The following is a 13,429-nucleotide window of genomic DNA, read 5'->3' on the forward strand; positions in this document are numbered from 1 at the left end:
TGAGATAGACTTAAATTGATACGATGTCTCTTTATGACCTTCAAAAGCAAAACGATAAGAGAAAAGTTGAAATAAGCTGCAGGTGAATGGGTGTTATTGAGTAAAGGAGAAGTTTGTTAGCAGAGTCAGTTTGCACAACGATCCTGGCGTGCGTACCCAAAACTAGACCGAAATATATACAGAGGAATAAACACACTGTGAACAAACTTTGACACACGCTTCACTTGACATACATGCGCACTTCAACTATGAATATGAGCAGCACAGACAAGAAAGCTCAAAAATACACATTAAACAGAATAGATAAAAAAATAAATAAATAAATAAATAAAAAAATAAAAAAATAAATAAAATAAATAAAATAAATAAAATAAATAAAATAAATAAAATAAATAAAATAAATAAAATAAATAAATAAATAAATAAAATAAAATAAAATAAATAAAATAAAAACAGGGGGTACATACAGTACAAAATTAATGATGAAGTTAACTGGGGGGAATTGAGAATTGAGACAGTATTTGCAGAGAATTGAGAGCATACATATTTCCCTTTATGTCAACAAAGTAGGCTATTTGTTTGTGTTATTTCCAAGTTTAAACGCACGTCTCATTGAGGACAGTGGCGTTATTGGTCAACCAGAGGAATCCGTCACAGCCTGCAGAGAAACCCCAAATGTCATTAACGAAGCTCTTAATTTGAAATACCCAACCGGATGTTCTGTAATCCAATGACAGACGTGTTATTTTGAAACTACTCCGGATGTTCATGTTTTGTGAAAGTCTGACACAGAGCCTGTCAGCTGTTAATTCGGTTGTAAACATGTTGCTACATATTCACCGGTGAATAACGTGGTTTACCGGGTGAACGGACGGTGTCGGTGGTGTTAGTGGGAGAATGGAGACTTTTAATAAACTAACCAGTATGCTGTTACACGCGCTGGAAACGGTAAGTCAGCAGCAAGTTCACGTTAGCAACATTTAGCTTCAGTTAGCTCAAAAAACAAAGTTCAACAAAGTTAGACAGTGAAGGCAGAGGACAGACAGGCTGACAGAGAGACAGACAGGCTGACAGAGAGACAGACAGGCTGACAGAGAGAGACAGACAGGCTGATAGAGAGACAGACAGGCTGACAGAGAGACAGGCAGGCTGATAGAGAGAGACAGACAGGCTGACAGAGAGACAGACAGGCTGACAGAGAGACAGGCAGGCTGACAGAGAGACAGACAGGCTGACAGAGAGACAGGCAGGCTGACAGAGAGACAGGCAGGCTGACAGAGAGACACAGACAGGCTGACAGAGAGACGGACAGGCTGATAGAGAGAGACAGACAGGCTGATAGAGAGACAGACAGGCTGACAGAGAGACAGGCAGGCTGATAGAGAGAGACAGACAGGCTGACAGAGAGACAGGCAGGCTGACAGAGAGACAGGCAGGCTGACAGAGAGACAGACAGGCTGACAGAGAGACAGACAGGCTGATAGAGAGAGACAGACAGGCTGACAGAGAGACAGGCAGGCTGACAGAGAGACAGACAGGCTGACAGAGAGACAGGCAGGCTGACAGAGAGACAGACAGGCTGACAGAGAGACAGACAGGCTGATAGAGAGAGACAGACAGGCTGACAGAGAGACGGACAGGCTGACAGAGAGACGGACAGGCTGACAGAGAGACGGACAGGCTGACAGAGAGACAGACAGGCTGACAGAGAGACAGACAGGCTGATAGAGAGAGACAGGCAGGCTGACAGAGAGACAGGCAGGCTGACAGAGAGACGGACAGGCTGACAGAGAGACAGGCAGGCTGACAGAGAGACAGGCAGGCTGACAGAGAGACGGACAGGCTGACAGAGAGACAGGCAGGCTGATAGAGAGACAGACAGGCTGACAGAGAGACAGACATGCTGACAGAGAGACAGACAGGCTGATAGAGAGAGACAGACAGGCTGACAGAGAGACAGGCAGGCTGACAGAGAGACAGGCAGGCTGATAGAGAGACAGACAGGCTGACAGAGAGACAGACAGGCTGACAGAGAGACAGACAGGCTGATAGAAAGAGACAGGCAGGCCTGGCAGAGAGACAGGCAGGCCTGGCAGAGAGACAGACGGGCTGGCAGAGAGACAGACGGGCTGACAGAGAGACAGACGGGCCTGGCAGAGAGACAGACGGGCCTGGCAGAGAGACAGACGGGCCTGGCAGAGAGACAGACGGGCTGACAGAGAGACAGACAGGCTGACAGAGAGACAGACGGTACTGGCAGAGAGACAGGCAGGCTTACAGAGAGACAGACGGGCCTGGCAGAGAGACAGACGGGCCTGGCAGAGAGACAGGCAGGCTTACAGAGAGACAGACGGGCCTGGCAGAGAGACAGACGGGCCTGGCAGAGAGACAGACGGGCTGACAGAGAGACAGACGGGCCTGGCAGAGAGACAGACAGTATGCTAACTCTTTCAACTAGGTTTTTATTTGGTAATTAGAGTAGCGTGACCGCCAAGCTAGCTTTAGCCAAAGTTTCCTCAGCTCACCCAGGTGTTGTGACTGTGCGACATGTTTACCTGCAGGAGGGTTGTGTCGACGTGGAGGAATGTGATCAGGTGTTCAGATATACTACAGTACAGGTCCTGGCAGGAAGGGTCTCAATTATGAGGAACTTAGATGACAGAGATTCCTCGTTAAACTGTATCAGATTCCTTCCAACTATATCAGTTTGACAGATATAGTCCTGTCTGTCTCTCAGTACAGTATAAATCTACCTTTTTGTTCAGTTAATATTCCATCTGTCTATCTGTTTACCTGTCTATCCCTATCTGTCTTTCTATCCCTCTACCTCTCTGTCCATCTACCTGTCTGTCTTTCTGTTAATGTGTCTTCATCTCTACCTCTCTGTCTTTTAAACTGTCTGATTGTCATTACCTGGCTCTCTTTTTCTTTATTTGTCTGTCTTGCTAACTATTTGTCTGTCTCTCGACTGGTCTGTATTTCAGAGGGAGCCTACAGTGGATCTGTTGGATTCCTTTGTTGATCACTGGAAATCAATAACCAATTATTACATCATGACAACAGGTAAGGATACACCGTACATTTTTACCTCCTGATCTGAAGTGTCTTAACTCTGTGTGTGTGTGTCTTTGTGTGTGTCTGTGTGTGTGTGTGTAGATGACAGTCTTCCTGTCAAACAGACAGATATCCCATGGCACCTCAAACAGATGTTGGACATCCTGCTGTATGAGGAGAAGGAACTGGTAACGCACACCTCACCTCACATGAAAACACACACTTCAAATGTATACGCTCACTTCTTTGTTAGTTGTACAGCTGGATTAAATTTCTGTCTGATCTGGTTTGAAACCTGTTTTTCATATAAAGTAGATCTTCATCACAACAACAGAGTTTCAGTAAACAAAACCTGAATTTGCTTACAATTACTCTGCACCAGACTGACAGACAGGTGACTCAGAGAGACTGACAGACAGGTCTCTCCTGTCAGTGATCTGATGTGATCAGACTGTATTGATCTGAATTCACAGCAGCACAGACACTGAGGAATTCATGTCACAGACAGAAGAAAACAGTGTGATTTTAATCAATCAACAGAGTGAAAAATGGAAAATCTAATTATTTAATAATAATCAATAGACCGGGAGAAAACATGAGAATGTTTAGTTAAAGGATAAAGTCAATGCACATGTTACATACTACTGAACCTATAAAGAAATCTAACCCCAGAGCCGAACATTATTTAGAAACATTGTAATGTGTTGATTGCAGTATTATAATGTATTTTGTTTATTGATTAATTTATGATGTACTATTTGCAGGGTGTGGAGCAGACAGGACCTTGTATTGAGTACATGCTGCAACACAAACTGTTGGAGACCTTGTGCACTCTGGGAAAGGCTCAGGTAACAGTCGACCCTGATTGAACAAGAAATACCGTAACTGTTTTATTAAACATTTAAGTTTGATGTCCTGCTGATGTCCTCCTCTGTCTTCTTGTTTAACTATCTTCCTCTTCCTCATTCCCCCTCTCTAATTCTGCCCCTCCTCAGTATCCTCCAGGTATGGTCCAGCAGGTCTTTGTGTTCTTCACAAAGTTGTTGGCTCAGATGCAGAAGCCTCTGCTGGAGCTGGTCAGCGTCTACAGACCTGTTCAGGTAAACTTTTCACACAGTCCTGGCATTTTCCTGAATTGTCTTTCACACTGGGTACATACAGTGGGAGATTGTCAGTGTCAGACAAGCTTTCACAACTGTTTGGTTCAGATTGTGTGCGTGTCTTTGGTGGTGGGGGGGTTGTCTGTCTGTCTGTCTGTCTGTCTGCCTGTCTGCAACAGTCATCAAGGTAAAGTGTATCTTTATGATTTGTCAAATGGACTAGACAAATGCCAGTATTTGCCAACCTGTGAATTTGAACTCTCTAATACAGGGGTTCCCAACCTTTTTTGGCTAGTGACCCCACTGCAGTATGACTTCACAAAACTTACTGCATTTTACTAAAATACATTTGTTTTCAATCATGTTCTACTGGGTTGCAAGTAAACATTCATTTAGACCACATTGAGGCTTTTTTGTATATATTATTGTGGACAGAGGAAGAAAGGCTGGGATGATATTTCAGCACAATGGTTCATAGACAGACAGCAACTCTGCAAGTTCCTTGTTTTGGCATTGACTATGGCCCACAGTAGCCTGTGTTCAATATAATGTAATATACAACATATTTGTATTGATCAATAAATTAGATTTCCATGCAACCTCTCGTAGGTTCAGGACCCCAAGGTTGGGAAGCCTGGTTCTTATAACTGTGACGTAGCTGTAAGATAAACAGAAGCACAAACACAAAGAAGGATTAAGCATGGTTTGGGCTGCATTTGAAAATAATCCAGCTCCCTCCTGCAAATTTGTGTGGGGGTGTGGATGTGTTTATAAGTTCTTTTGAGGGTAACAGCTGTAAAACAACACTCGCTCCACTCACTTTCTATCTATGTGGCTCTACCACAGATGTCTCTCTCATTTGCTTGTAAGAGTTTCGGTTTAATAATGCTACTTTTAAACATACAAGTAAAGGAGATGATCCACGTGCTATCTAAAAGTTTCAGAATAGAAATTAACAACCTATCTAACCTAACAAAACGCAGTATTTTTTAATGTTACATATAGCCCTTTAAATATATTTTAATCTGTTTGAGACGTGCTTTGTAACATTGTTGAGAAAAGTGCTTTATATATATATATATATATATATATATATATATATATATATATATTTAAAGGTTATTATCAATATTAACTCTGCTCCCTCCTCAGAAGTTGATCCGTCTCTGTGCTCTTCCTGGTTCCAACACTGAGAAGGAGGAGGCTCAGTTCTTATTAGTCATCTGTTCCAGAGTCAAACAGGATCCACAAACACTCAGATATGTTTTAGAGGTAAAAGCTTTAAGAACAAATCTGAAACTTTATTATGAAATGTGATCTAACATGAAGTGTTTCTGTAACTTTTCTGTTGTAAACTTTCCCTCTTGTGTGCAGCTTTGTGTCTCTGTGAAACCAGCAGTAGACGCACCAGCCTCCGACCAATCAAAGCCCTGCATACAAGCCTCCAATGACACAACAGAATCAAAACAACTCACCTCCTCCAGCCAATCAGATTCATCCAGCTTCAACGTCGTCCAAGCAGAGTTTGGTCTGCTGACAGCTTTAATGCATCTTACAAAAAGTCAGGCAGGTCAACTAGTTAACTATGACTAACCAGTACAGCTCACTGCATTACTGTCTCACAGATTGTTCCCATCTTTAACAAATAATCAATCAGTAGTTGTTGAATATAAATCTTCAAAAGAAAAACATTTAAAAAAATCTTATAAATCTTATAATCTTATCTCAAATCTCTAAATTTGATGTGAACAGTTATATATATCTGATGTCTGATGTATTATGTGAACCACTCACCTAGATTGAACACCTGACAGCTTTGTGTGTAATTGTCTTTGTAAAATAAGAAAAAACACTTAAATTATCTTTTAAAAAAAAAAAAATATGTATATATATATATATCAATAGGAACAGTATGCAACAAACGTATGCAAAATCTATGTAGATCTATCTCGAATGCAAATGGTGCCTTCATGTTGATGTCAGGTTTTAATCATGTTGCCTTTCATGTCTCCTCAGAGGGCTTCTGTGTGTCTGAAAGCCCATGAGAGTCTGCTGCTGCTGTGCAGCCTGCAGTCTGGATCTTCAGGGGAGATTCTGTGTGATCAGACCCAGCTGGGAGAGCTGCTGGCAGGCAGGCTTCAGGAGCTTTATTCCCTACTCCCTTTGGAGGGTCTGGATCCTGGAGAGGTGCGGAGCTGGCCTCGAACAGCATGGAGGTACACGATCAACACACACTGAACACATACACTAAGCAAGCAACCCACACACCCAAATATAAACAAATATATCATCATCTCACTAAGATCATCTCCCTTTTTTGTTTTTCCTTTCCTTTTTATTTTCCTTTTATCTGATTATCACTTTTAACTTTGGCAATATTGTCTCTTTTACATCAGTGCCTGTAAATTGAATTGAAATACAACATCATTCACTCATTGTATAAATAAAGGCCCTGTTAGTATACAGACATATGGCCCTATGCTGTTTATCATTATGAGAGCATTTCTATGGTTAGAATGTACAAAGTTGGGAACAAAGTTAATGTGAGCATGGTCAGTCCAACTTCATAAAGCCACAGGGCAGCTGTTATTGTAGGTCACTGTGCTATTAGCTCTTATTATCTAATTTTCCTTCCTTTTTGTTGTTTTGAAATGTTACTTTAAGATACTCCAAAACCTTCAACGTCTTAATTTATTTCATTGTCATCTCATACAGTGTTCATAATGTTGTGAAATAAAAGTAGATGATGCTCAAACAGGGCTTCAGTCATTTGAAATGTCACAAACTGCGTGCCAAATTAGTTTCCTCTACAAACACTTCCTCTGTCCTTGTCGTGTATTAGCACTGTAGTTCTGTATTTGTTATTTTGTCTCTATCTTTATGTTAAATGTTTGCAATGTGTTGAGCTCTCAGAGCGATAGCTAGAAAAAAGTGACACATCCTAGGTCACTACTGACATCTTAAATTTACATTTCTCCTCTCTAATCTTTCAGATACAAAAAGCCATTCTACTGTAGTGTGGCAGTCGTACAGTAATAAACGTCTCTGTGTTCAGTTCTCAGTTCTCAAGCTCTGATCCCAAATCAGCATCTCCTGCTTCTGACCACATGACTAACTTCTTCTCCTGGTTGGACTTCCTGGATCAGCTAATGAGAGAAGCTCCTCAGGTGAACACACACCTTCACACAGTGTGAGATTATACTGCTGATAATACTGCTTAGTGCTTTAGATTGTACTGCTGCTCACAAGCACAAACCCAAAGCTTTCTCTCACTTGAAGTAGACCAGTACTCCACACACTGCAATCATAGGTCAGTTATATTTCCATGTTACTGAAATACTGAGATAGTATGACGCCCCCCTGTGGTCAGATAATAAAATAAATGGAATGAAATAGAATTAATATGACTCTTATATCTGTTAACAACACTGTGAGCATGGATTTTGTTTAGGGTGCTGACACAGTATAAATAAATATGTGCTTTATACTTTGAACGATATTTAATGATATTTTATTTTGTACAATTGACAATACATAACCTGTGCCAAATACAAATCAAAATATTCCACAAATTGTGATTAAAATCACTAATGACAATGACTGTTACAGTTCAGAACGACTCTGACCACACTTTTATTTTTTTTTAATACTCTTTATTGAAAATTTTAATACAGAACACAATAATACCCCACCACCCCAAGTGAGACCACACATTTTTAAATCTTTGATATTTAACATATAATTCAAATTTTTTCATGCATACTTTAATACTACTAAACTTCATGTTTGTTTATTGACCATCATCGCATCAGTAATAGACATATGTTGTTGAATTGATTGCAAAGCAGTACTTGAGATGATCAAAGTCTCTGAAGGCATGAAAAGATGTTGACATGAACAATACTATAACAGGATCCTCCACTGTCCACATTACAGCCATGATACGCATACACATGTAAACACACTCCATCCAACCCTATTTTATCTATACGGCTTATTCCATTCGGGATCGGGATCGCAGCTGTCATTGGGCGAGAGGCGTGGTACACCCTGGACTGGTGTGCACACACACTCAGAGTTAAAAATGTGTCTCTCTACTCTAACACTTGGCTGTGTATATGTGTGTTTTTGCAGGTGTTAGCATTGAAGCTATCTCAGTGTGTTCATCAGCTCTGGTTATTGGAGTTGGTTCAACCTCAACTGCAGCACACGTGAGTCTACAAATCACAATATGTTTTTTATTAGGAGGGGAAGGAGGAGTTGACAGAATGAGAGAATTTGGAGGCTGTGTTGTCTCTGATGCTCAAGTGTGCTTGTTTGGTCCAGGTGTGAGCAGGTGGTTCTGGTCTCCACCTCCCTGCTCTGTGCCGTCGTTAGACTGGTCCAGTCCTCCTCTCTGTTGGATCAGCTGGTCCACTTCCTGCTGAAGACACACACTCTGACTCAGCTGCTGCTGCATCGCTGCGACCACATCTCAGACCAGGTGAGTCCAGCTACAAGGAGCCCCACGGGGACAAACTACTCTGTAGGTCACCTGTCTGTGAGAACAAAAGCACAAAGCAGTCTGAGTGTGTGTCTCTGTCCTCAGATCAGCATGGCGTCACTTTGTCTGATGGAGGAGTTACTACAGAAGCCTCACGTGGACATTTTGGACATTCTGGTGTTGAATTTCCTGCAGAGTCGCAGTTACCTTTCTATACCTACTACAGGTGTGGAAGACAGACCACCTGAGAGCAACGAGACCAACGATGATAGCGAGTGAGTCTTTATACTATGACACTGAAGTATAGGAAACTACATCACAACATGACATCATGCTGGATATCTTATTGAATCTATAGAAATATACTGTTCTAAAGGAGACCAAAGTAAGCACATCATGACAGGGTTTGTAAAAAGTCTGAAATCATGTTTTGTCAGGTGTGTCTGCAAGACAAGACAAGCTTACGAATTTCATATGCTGTTTTTTTTTTTTTTTAAATACGGATAACCATCTCCAAATTAGAGAAAAAACACAATACCATGATTTTTAATATTATGAAAGTGAAGTGAATAAAGTTTGTGTGTTGTCAGCGATCTGGAGGAGGACCCATTCTTTTCCGACAGCTTGATGTCTTCAGACAGTCAGCTGCTCCCTCCTCCTTTCTCCCCCTCAACTTCCTCTGCTCCTCCTTCTCCCACTGGACTGGGATCAGCTGCTGACATCGTCAACAGGTAACACAACACAAACACACACATCTGTCTGAACCCATCCACATCCGTGACCCCTTCCTAAAGTCTACTTTAAAACTGATTAGGCTTGTTGTTTGAAAATATTTCACGGCTGACTGTATGAGCCCAAACATTAGCAGCTACCTTAAACAGCAGATGGGTTGTGTGTTCTAGCTCACCAGGTTTCTATAATGTCAGTTTAAGAAATCATTTTCACTCAATCGACCAAAGAGGCTTGGGAGTACGTTTTTTTCTTAATGTGGTGTGATTTTAAAGAGTCAGCCTCAGTACCACTTATCTAGCCTATTATTAGTAGTGTGACATGAAACCATAGTAACAAGAATTTCTTGATTCTGCTGTAGAGAGGGGAGTTTGTCCTAAAACTTGCTGTTGTATTTAATACCATTTGAGTGTGACTACAAACTGAGTGGGGGTGGGCAGGGTCCCATTTTTTTTTAAACTAGGTTTAAGGTTTCAGGAAAATATTGTAGCAAATGTAATGTCCCCTGAAATAATGTATTGTGTGTGTGTGTGTGTGTGTGTGTGTGTGTGTGTGTGTGTGTGTGTGTGTGTGTGTGTGTGTGTGTGTGTGTGTGTGTGTGTGTGTGTGTGTGTGTGTGTGTGTGTGTGTGTGTGTGTGTGTGTGTGTGTGTGTGTGTAGTTTCCTGTGTTTAGTCCCTGTACAGGTCCGATCAGCTCAGCTGCTACACGAAGGAGGATATGAATGTTATGTCCATGACGCTCACACACTGGTAAGATACACGCACACATTAGACACAAAGATAGACCCAGCAGAGTCCTAATGCTGGCCTTCTTGTTCCCCTCCTTCAGGTGACAGAATGTCAGTCTCTTTCTCAGTCATGGGATTGGCCGCTCAGTCTTCCTCCCTCCTCCTCAGGTGAAATGGACAATTTCTTTGAAGGGCATCTGCTCAGAGTTCTCTTTGACCGACTGGGCCGCGTCCTGGAGCAGGTATAAGCACCTGCCTGTCTGTCTGTCTGTCTGTCTGTCTGTCTGTCCTGAGTGATCCCTCAGTGACTCACCTGTGCACCTGTCTCAGCTGTATCTTTGGTGGTCTTGATGGTGTCTTTGTGTTTTCAGCCTTACGAGTTGAACCTGCAGCTGACTGCAGTTCTGTCCAGACTGTCAGCCTTCAACCACCCACTGCTGCATGAGTACCTGCTCGACCCCTACATACACCTGTCTCATAACTCTAGGTCACTCTTCTCTGTTCTTATCAGGGTAAGATATTGGGAAAGACATGTAGGTTGTTCACTGTTTCGGGTCAGAGCAGTCTACTATATACTATCTGTGTCTTTAAAAAAAAAAAGATATATATCCTAAGACCTCTGACCTGTTGTTACTATTAAATTATTCTAATTACTTGTCTGAGCTATTAATCTGACGGCCCGTCTGTCTGTGTCTCAGTTGATGGGAGAGTTGATGCAGAGGATCCAGCAGGTTTCAAACCTGACAGACAGACTGTTGAATGCCAGGAGGCACCTGCTGGGACTGGACCACAACACTGGGTAACTACCTGCTTTGCAGGCCTTTGCATGGGTTCTGTGTAATCCTATTTTCAATATGCTTTTTGTTCAGCAGTGTTGCCTTTTTTTTACCTGTGTTTGTGTTCTCAGACTGGAGCACCTGACCCTGCTCAAAGGAATCATTGTGCTTGAGGAGTTCTGTAAGGAGCTTGCAGCTATCACTTTTGTCAAAGTGCCTCTGGAGCAGCAGTGACTCCGCTGGACCAGAACTGACACACCTTGCACACCTTGAACACATGCATGTTTACAGGTACCCCTGGTTCTACGTAGGAAACTACACAGGAAAATATCCGATCCAAACCCTGAAAACATGTAGCAGTCAGCTGAAAAAGGTACAGCATTACTTACTGGAATAGGTACAGCTGAATGGACTGAGATTGAAAGGGTCTGCTGATTCACCAGGAAACCCAAAACCTTTTGATCATCTTCAGATGCTTGACCTGACTTTAACTTTTTGATGTGGACAGAGAACCTGATTGAAGCCTTTTTGAGCTGCAGCATTAACGAGGCAACCCTGAACTTGTCATTGTCTCGGCCTTTATGAACTTTATTCTGAGTAGTGTCTCAGTAAGAGCCTGCAAGTGCAGTTTTTAGTTATTTATGGTTTTTAAAAAAAAAGTCAATCAGGAAAAGTGACAAAAGTAGAATTTTTTTTAATAAAGGCTTTTGATTGAGACCTAATTATTATTCTGATTCAGGTATAAATTCATAGGCAGGAGATCTTATACTGAACCCTATGTTAAAGCCAGAGCCCCTTTATGTGTCTCATGACCCTCACTGTCTATGATAATGTGACTGCCTAATCCTCCTCTTTGCAGTCAGGACTAAATGTCCGTTACAACTCATTTTGTTTTACAGTTTTATCCCAGATGGGAAGAGAAGAATATAAATCATAAAGATGATCTCATTAAGTTTGCTTTAATGGATATAACTCATTAATGCCTTGTGAAGCTCCCTTCAAAACGCTGTTCTTTGTGAAGTCACCTTCATCTGTGTTGCTGCCTCTGTACAGGTAAGTGACAAAGTGTAGTTCAGAGTGCCTAATAGTCTGACCTTAAAAAATATTTATATACCAAAAATAGTATTTAATTAAGGTTATGAAATCAAAAGAAATAGAGCTCCTTCTGTGTATTCCATCAAATAAAAACCCAAACAAACATTTGTGATCTCTGTTAACTTTGAAAAAACATCTCAGAAATGTATTTAGTCTCTAACATCGTGAGGAGGTTCAGGCTGAATGAGTCTGAATAAACTGAGAATATATATAAATAATGTATTTATAATGTGAGTCTAACTGTTATCAGCCTGCTGAAGTGCTGATACGTTATGTGCCAAAATGCTTTGAATGTGTAACCTTTAATTTGATGGATTTTGAGTTTGAATACAAACTACAATATATTGACTTTAAAGGAAAGGTGGACTGAGAATCTGTGTTATTCTACTGATTGAACCCTTCAGTTAGAAAATGAACTGAATTGTTTGCTCATGTTTTTTAATGTGATCATTTAAAGAAGTTTCTTAACATGTAACAGCAGCGAACTGTTGCTGTGATGTGTTTTATTTTCTCTTTTTTTTGTTTGTTTGTTTGAGTTATTATTTAAAACCGATTCAAGGAGGAGAGTTCTGTCATCAATACAGTTTGATTTGTCCATGTGATAAACTAAAACCAGAACCATTGGAACTCAATAAATTATACTTTTTCATGTCAAACACCTCTCTGGGTATGTGTGGATAGAGGAAGGCAAAGGTTGAATGTGATAACACTCAGTCTGTTTGTTTTCAGCTTTTAAAGCTCCTGTGAGGAACTCTGGCTTTGCGTCAACTGTAGCGACTGCTATTGACCATGGGGTACAAATTGTCTTTTTGCTGATTTAGTATATATATATATTTTTTTACATAATTATCTTTCTCTGCTTGTTTTTAACAGTCAATATGTTTCACTCATCAATCATCTTGGCTGGGTATATTTAAAAAAAAGTCTGTTTCTGCAGTGTGCAGTTTATCACTTTGTCTGACACCTACCCTGCAGCAAAGTGTCCATGCATTACATATATAACTATAAAGTAAATCCTTGTGCTGATTGTTTCTTTTGTTATTGTAGGTCATAAAGAGGTATCAGCATTAATTTCAGCCTGTTTCATAACCAGTTTTAAAATTCCTCACAGAAGCTTTAAACTTTACTGAACAAGCGATTACAGATATCAATTTTGTAATGTTCATTTTAACCAGATACACTGTAATTCCAATGAAGCTCTGCAGAAACGCTGACAAATAAAATATTATGTTTAAACCATTTAGTTATCTACATGTTGGAGTTTTACTGTAAAAATATATCTTAATGTATTTACTGCTGAAATAGTGTGCATCAGCTGCAGAGTAAATGAAAACAAGAACAGAAAAATGCTTGTCTCTTTATTTTATTTTTTTTAATTTTTTTTGTGGGATAAATCAAACTGTAGTCTCAGTTATTTATAACTGATGTATACTTATTCTTAATTTTGATATCAGTTGTCAGTT

General features: G+C 40.7%; 1 protein-coding gene across 1 annotated transcript; it reads left to right on the plus strand.

The window, feature by feature from the left end:
* The first annotated feature begins 758 nt into the window (after nucleotides 1–758).
* On the plus strand, nucleotides 759–13,205 carry fhip2b (FHF complex subunit HOOK interacting protein 2B). Its single transcript, XM_020640796.3, has 18 exons — nucleotides 759–948; nucleotides 2,985–3,063; nucleotides 3,157–3,242; nucleotides 3,819–3,902; nucleotides 4,050–4,154; nucleotides 5,307–5,426; nucleotides 5,529–5,720; nucleotides 6,171–6,370; nucleotides 7,210–7,321; nucleotides 8,289–8,365; nucleotides 8,481–8,637; nucleotides 8,743–8,912; nucleotides 9,228–9,368; nucleotides 10,027–10,117; nucleotides 10,197–10,337; nucleotides 10,467–10,607; nucleotides 10,794–10,894; nucleotides 11,003–13,205. The coding sequence occupies exons 1-18, from the start codon at nucleotides 898–900 to the stop codon at nucleotides 11,103–11,105; spliced, it is 2,151 nt and encodes a 716-aa protein (XP_020496452.1). The 5' UTR covers nucleotides 759–897; the 3' UTR covers nucleotides 11,106–13,205.
* The last annotated feature ends 224 nt before the right edge of the window (nucleotides 13,206–13,429 follow it).

This window comes from Labrus bergylta, chromosome 2 (genome assembly GCF_963930695.1).
Source record: "Labrus bergylta chromosome 2, fLabBer1.1, whole genome shotgun sequence".
Classification (NCBI taxonomy): Eukaryota; Metazoa; Chordata; class Actinopteri; order Labriformes; family Labridae; genus Labrus; species Labrus bergylta.